The sequence below is a fragment of the Perca fluviatilis genome, chromosome 22 (assembly GCF_010015445.1).
Source record: "Perca fluviatilis chromosome 22, GENO_Pfluv_1.0, whole genome shotgun sequence".
NCBI classification, from domain to species: Eukaryota; Metazoa; Chordata; class Actinopteri; order Perciformes; family Percidae; genus Perca; species Perca fluviatilis.
Window position 1 is genome coordinate 25,542,082 of NC_053133.1, and position 6,733 is coordinate 25,548,814.

General features: G+C 41.6%; 1 protein-coding gene across 1 annotated transcript in view; it reads right to left on the bottom strand.

The window, feature by feature from the left end:
- The window catches only part of map7d2b (MAP7 domain containing 2b), a 17,873-nt gene extending 13,850 nt beyond the window's left edge, over positions 1-4,023 (bottom strand). Inside the window, 3 exon segments of the mRNA XM_039790213.1 lie at positions 1,121-1,212; positions 3,577-3,674; positions 3,677-4,023. Of these exon segments, the coding sequence (XP_039646147.1) occupies positions 1,121-1,212; positions 3,577-3,674; positions 3,677-3,829 (343 nt within the window). The 5' untranslated portion in view covers positions 3,830-4,023.
- Between the last annotated feature and the right edge of the window lie 2,710 nt (positions 4,024-6,733).

A 6,733-nucleotide genomic window follows, 5' to 3' on the forward strand; every position in this document is an offset into this window, starting at 1 on the left:
TTTGTTCCAAAAAATTCAATTTTGGCATATGGCTTACTGTGGTACACTTGATACCATGTAGCCTATCTTTTTAAAGAAGAATAGACCTTTTTCAAGGCAGACATGTTGATATGTCGTAGTAGGAAAATCATAGGTGTATTAAAAACAATTACTGATGGCTGCATTCCACTTAGGAGAGGTCCTGGTATTGTGCATGCTGACTCACTGAAATATCTTACTGGGACACTGGATGGAACTGAGCCATCGTTAAGGTTATCAATTTCAGCTGTGCTTTTCCTACTATGACAAGTCAAAATGTCTGCTGTGAAAAAGGTCCATTTAAAAATGTAAATGACAGTCAGCCATTAAAACAATGATCTGTTAATCTTTACGATACAATGCTCCTAGGGTGGATCCCAGGTCTCTTATTTGACATCTCCTCGCTCCTCGCTTAAACCGGAAGCCGTTGTGAAAACTGTCTCAAAGCTCTAATAACTGCCCCGAGGAGAGAGGATGGAGGATGGACCACCGAGGAGCTATGAGCGAGGATACAGAGAGCAGCCTTCCAGGGAGGCCGTGCGGCTGAAATCTGTTGTTAACTCCGCCCAAACAGCTGAAGAATGTCTCATCCCTCTAAAAACACGTTCTCTTGTTTCCTCTCTCCTCGCACGATTTCCTTCTCGTCTCTTCCATGCTTCCTCTGTGGGACGGACTAAGACGCGAGAAAGCGAAGCAAGTAAAGGAACCGTGGATGCAATTTAAGGACCTGGGATGTACCCCTAGTCTAACAATGGCACAACAACAACAAAAACAATGTTTTAATCACTAGTCAAGTCGAACCATGGATTTGAAGGATCGTGACACCCCTAGTATGTTGTGAAGTATGTATGTGAAGCATGTTTTGGCATCTACTCAAAGAAAAGAGTCGATATATAAAGATAAAGAAGATATGACAAGCAACACTGCAATGACTTGATCACCAGACACAGCACACACACACACGTCATAAACACACTCCAGGACGATAAAACAGCCGATGTGACGGTACAAAGACGTCCACACACATGCGAAACAGAGGAACAGCTGCAGGTGAGGCAGCAGCGGTATGAGCGTGGCACACACACAGTCATGGGGTCTGTACCGTTACGGGATTGGCTGGCGCTGGAAGCAGCAGGAAGCCCATTGGGCTGAGCGGAGCCAATGGCATGGCAGGGCGGGGTCTTAGGGTTACCTGGGCAGCAGGTGAAGCAGAGCGGAGAAAGCAAAGCGTTACACACCTCAGACACACTCGTACTCCTGCGTCACTGACACACAACACACACATACACACGCTGACATAAAAAGTAAAGACATAGCGACACAACGCGCTCAACACAAGATTCCCAGCAGGAAGTGACACATCAAAACCTTGTTAAGTCGAATCATCGAGACAGACACAAAGGGATTCAAGATTAGAGCTGCAAAGATGAATTATTAATTGTCAACTATTAACTTAATTGGCAACTATTTTGATAATCGATTAAGGGACCGTTTGGTATTTATGGAATGGACCACCGGAGGAAAATAGGGGAGGGTCATGTCTTTTTATTCTTTGTTGATGGGAGGGTCAACCAATTTTTTTGTCTAGGGGGAGGGTCACCCAACTTTTGTATTCATGAGAAGAGCAAAATTTCAAAGTGCTTGTTTTGTGCGTATTTATCCATGTAGCTCTATGTAGCTCTCTCAGTCTCGGCCCCTATCGCTAGCAGATGGGTCCCCCCCTGTTTAGTCAGCCAGACCTGTAGTTTAGAGACCGTGGCATTTCCCAAACTGAAAAACACTGATCCACATTTTCCACTATTTTCAGACATTTTATAGACCAAACAACTAATCGATTTATCCAGAAAATAATCGACAGATTAATCAACAATTAAAATAATCGTAGGTTGCAGCTCTATTTGAGATGCAACATGAATGGTAAGGTTGTGTTGAGTCATCAGGACACACTGAAACTTTGTCCTGATGACAGGGCTAGATTAAATGTCAGGGGAAGTCGAAAAAGTCTGCAAAGACCAGGATTGTCTGCATCCAAACAGTTTTGGAGACATTTTTCTCTGAATCACAAAAGTCCACCTCATGGTGGCACTAGAGGAAAAAGCCATCTTCTAACAGTAAACAAACTGGGAACTATATTCTCAGACAGGCAGAGAGAGAGAGAGAGAGAGAGAGAGAGAGAGAGAGAGAGAGAATACATAAATATTACTTATTTCCCTTTTGAAAGAATCATCTTACTTCACACATCATATCTAATATATTTAGTTTCAGGTCTTTTTGAAGCTATATGATGTTGAAAACTGAGTGAACTAGTTCAAGGGTTTAATGGCTGCACCAGTCAATCAAATGCAAATATTCCAGATGTCTGAAGAACAGATTTGGTTGCTTTAAAAACTTTAGGAACTCCACTAGAATTTAAAATGAAGTTCTGTGGTTTGAACAGCTTTTGGCTACTCAGCAGGTTTCCTGTTTGCATTATTAACATGCTGAAGCAGCCTGTTATAGCTGGTTGTTTTATTGCCTGAAAGGCCAGCTTATTATTGGACGAACAACTGCCTCCATATTTCTTTAAATTTTCCAGAACATAAAGCATGTAAACACAAATGAGTCAGTTCTGATGTATTTCTAGTACTAGCAAAAAATACGAGCGCTGCCTGGATGGAGTAAACATCAAAATAAACCGAGAAAAGGCAGCTATTATCAGATTTTTAAGTGGACTACCTTGGAACCAGAGAAAGATACGCAGCGCGCACACACACACGCACACACTTTGCATCTTTAGTGAGTCTCTGTCCTCTAATCGAGTGGGACTGTAAGATGAGATGCTGCTGCTGTTTCTGCTGCAGTGAGCGTTCTGCTGGGCCCGACAGATCCCAGAGCAGCTTCTCTGCCAGTCAGCCGGGCCGGAGCTAGGCCGGCTGCTGGGTGGACCCCGGTCCACGGTCAGTGCCAGGACGGCTTGGGCTGATGGATACTGTGAATAATTGATGGCGTTATGAAAGCACCGCAGGATGTAGAGCCTAGCTGGCTTCTGATATCTCAGAAAAGACGAGGACGACGTGATACCGAAGAAAGACGTAAACTGAGAGATGGATGTCGGCACAGCAAGCAGCCTCGTGTCGCACTTTGTCTGCGTTTATGTCAGCGGCCTTGGTGCGTTCAAGGTGACATGTGTATCTCTTCTGGGAATTAGACGCTGACTCGTCTCGGGAATAAAACAACAGCGCAGTAACGCGCACACGTACAAATACAAACACACACCTGTAGCACATTTACCAGCCCAAACCACCAGATTTAAACCACAGCTTCTGTCAGTCTGATTACAAACTGAAGCTCTCTACACACACGGTAGACACACACACACACACACCGCCCGATACTGATGGGGTTTAGATGACGTTGCCGGACCATTGTCGCCGCAACGCCCCTTTACTTTTCCCCTTCTTTCTAACCTCCATCTTTCACTTCTTCCCCTTCCCCACCCCTTCCTCTCTTCGTTTATTTTTCCCATTATCTTTAACCCTTCCCTTTCATTATCCTCTCCCTACCCCACAATCCTACTCATCCACTCCATCAGGCGGTCCTCCCCACGTCCAACGTTTCGGCCTGTTATCCAGGTGGTCCCGAGCCTCCCCCCCTCCTCCTCCTCCTCCTCCTCCCCCTCCTCCCTCCTCGTGCCTCCGGCTCTCCGCCGGACCAGGGCCTCCAGCCTCTCCTGCTCGTTGCGTTCAGAAATAGGGAAGAACAGACATTCTCTCACCGAGCCATCGCTACGGCGACGGGTGCCCGGCGATGCGCACGGAGACAGCTGCGCCATGGTTACTGCACGCAGCGGCCTCGCCCCTCCGTCCTCCTCGCGCTCGTCTGTTCTGTGTCTGCTGGCGGTCACCAGCGCTCGATCGCTGGCTCGTCTGTCACTCAGTGATACATAATCCAGCAGCGCTGCTCCCTCTCTTTCTCTCTCTGTCTGCCTCTCCCTCTAGGTAACACCGATTTCCTCCCTCTCCCACTTTACCTTTATTTCCCTCCCTTCTCGTCTTTTTTTTTTTTTTTTTTTTTTTTTTTTTTTTTTTTTTTTTTTTTTTTTTTTTTTTTTTTAAAAGAGTTTAAATTTTTTTTTTTTTTTTTTTTTTTTTTTTTTTTTTTTAATTTTTTTAAAATCGTGCAGTTTAAAAAAATTTCTTTCAACAGCCAATAATCGAGTCACCACCCCCACACACACACACACACACACACACACACACACACACACACACACACAAAGGGTGGGTATTGGTACTGTATATCTGGATGTGCTTCTTAACTCTTTTTTTTTTTTTTCTTGTTACACACAAAATTGTACAATAAATACACAACATTACATTACATAAACATACAATACAGACCACAGCAGAACAACAATACAACATACTTGATACATGATATTATATGGTTCAAATTAATCGTCCGATTCGATATCAATTAGGTCAGGGAAATCTCAGTTACATTGCCAATTTAGCTCGGGTATAAAAGAGATTCTCAGAGAACTTCTGCTGTAAATTGTACAAGCAAGAAGCAACCCTCAAATATTTTTTTATAATGCACCGGGTTAATGTTTACTATTCCCCAAAGAGTTTGTTTAAACGATATTTTACTTAACAGGACTAACATGACAGTCATTGAAAAGGCAGATACTAAAAGATCGATTTCGGAGTTGTATTAATCAATAAAAGATCATTAAAACAAAAATTTTAATTGGAGAATCGATTATTTGAACCCAGCCCTAGTAATTATTATTAGCCTATATTACTGTTTATGTCTTACTTTCTCCTTTGCTGTCTGTCTTCTCTTCCTGCGTTTTATTTACAAACACATCCCATTCTGCTCTTTCAATCAACGACCAGTAACGTGGAGGTGTTAGTGAGCAGACAGCAGTTGTATATACGGTTAGCTACACAGTTTAAAGCTGATAGGCTGCTCTGGTAAACTGTCTATAAATATATGAAGGAGGGAAATGCCTCGCCTCAGCATTGTAATGGGTATTTACTGAAGGTGCATGCAGAGTCACGCACAAACTGCAGGAGGGAGGAGAGACGAAAAGAGGAGGGGTTCAGAGTCAAGCAGGGGGAATTAAAAAGAGACAGCAGAAATGTAAGATGAAGGGGGGGGGGATGGTGGAAAGAGAAACATATATTGTAGATATAGATCAGAGAAGAAAAGAAGAATGGATGAGCAGACTGCAGCAGAGTCCTTTACAATTTCTCTGCGCAAAATTGTGACTTTCTATGAGAATGTTTTGGTATTTCATTTTTGATTTATTATTCTGTTTATAAGGTGCGTGGCAGCGCATTAAGTAACACTGATTACATGCAACTGTAACAAAGTTAAGTCATAATGGACTTATTTACATTTGCAGGGTCCTTTCAGACTATAAGCCTGACAGACTACTATTAATGACACTTAGGCCTCCTACACACTGCCTGTGTGGCGTGAGCGTGGCGTTTTCTACGTCTTTGCACACCAGAAACGTGTCTGACGTGGCGGCGCTGCTGCTGCTAGCCTTGTCTGGACACATGTATGTTTCCCATTGATAAAATGAAATAATAGCGTGTTCTTCAACTTTATTTTGTCAATATTTTTGTGTTTGTACATTTAATTTGCACATATTTTGATATATTTTTATATTTCAATTCCCTTTCCTGAGATAATAAAGTCAGAATATTATAATATGCAGAATATTTAGTTCTGTATTGTGCAGGTGCAATATTGAAAATCGATAATTATTATTATTTTTTTTTATTACATTTATATATGCATTTATGTCAAAACCTAGAAACTTTCATACATCAAAATGTCATTTATTAAATGTATTTGTGTCAAAATGACATATAAACATATTTTTGTATTCTTTTTTGTCTGGAAACGCTTCCAACACGCTTGCGTGTTGCGTGAAAAATAGGCGTCGGCCCTGTTTCTAGCATGCACGCGTTTTCGGTTATCCTGAGACGTGTGTGTGACGCAGGCAGCGTGCAAGCTCTAACCTGTTAACATGGGAGCCAAAATAAAAACGAACACGCCACGCAGCTGACACGCTCACGCCACGCAGCCAGTGTGCAGGAGGCCTTAGACAACTGACACAATAAAACAGCTAGAAGAAGATCTAGAAGATATAGGCCAAGAAATCAATCAACCAATCAATCAACCCCCAAGCAAATACAATCAACAAACTAAAAGGAGCTGACTGTTCCAAACAAAAATGTTACGACAAGTCTTTTTTATAAATTGTATTTTAAATTAGAAAAAAAGGCTGCTGTAAATAAAACTATTTGTGGGGTGATAATAATCACAAAACCACACTCTACAGCTGAAATGATTAGCAGATTCATCGATTAGTTGATCAAGAGAAGATTAATTAGAGACTATTTTGATTATTATAATTATAATAGTTTTAGTAATTTTTCAAGCAGAAAAGTCAAACATTTGCTTGTTCCAGCCTTTAGACTGTGAGTATTTCATGCTATTCTTTGCCATATAGTATATATAGATAGTTACATTTAAATCTTAATGTTTTTGGGGACGGTTTTCTGTTGATCCAACAAAATAAAGACATTTTAAAACGTCATAGTTGGTTCCGAGAAATTAAATAATTTATTTCACAGACAAACAATGAATTGATTAATCCAGGAAATAATCGACAGATTAATCAATAACACAAAAGAATCGTTAGCTACAGTCCTACCCA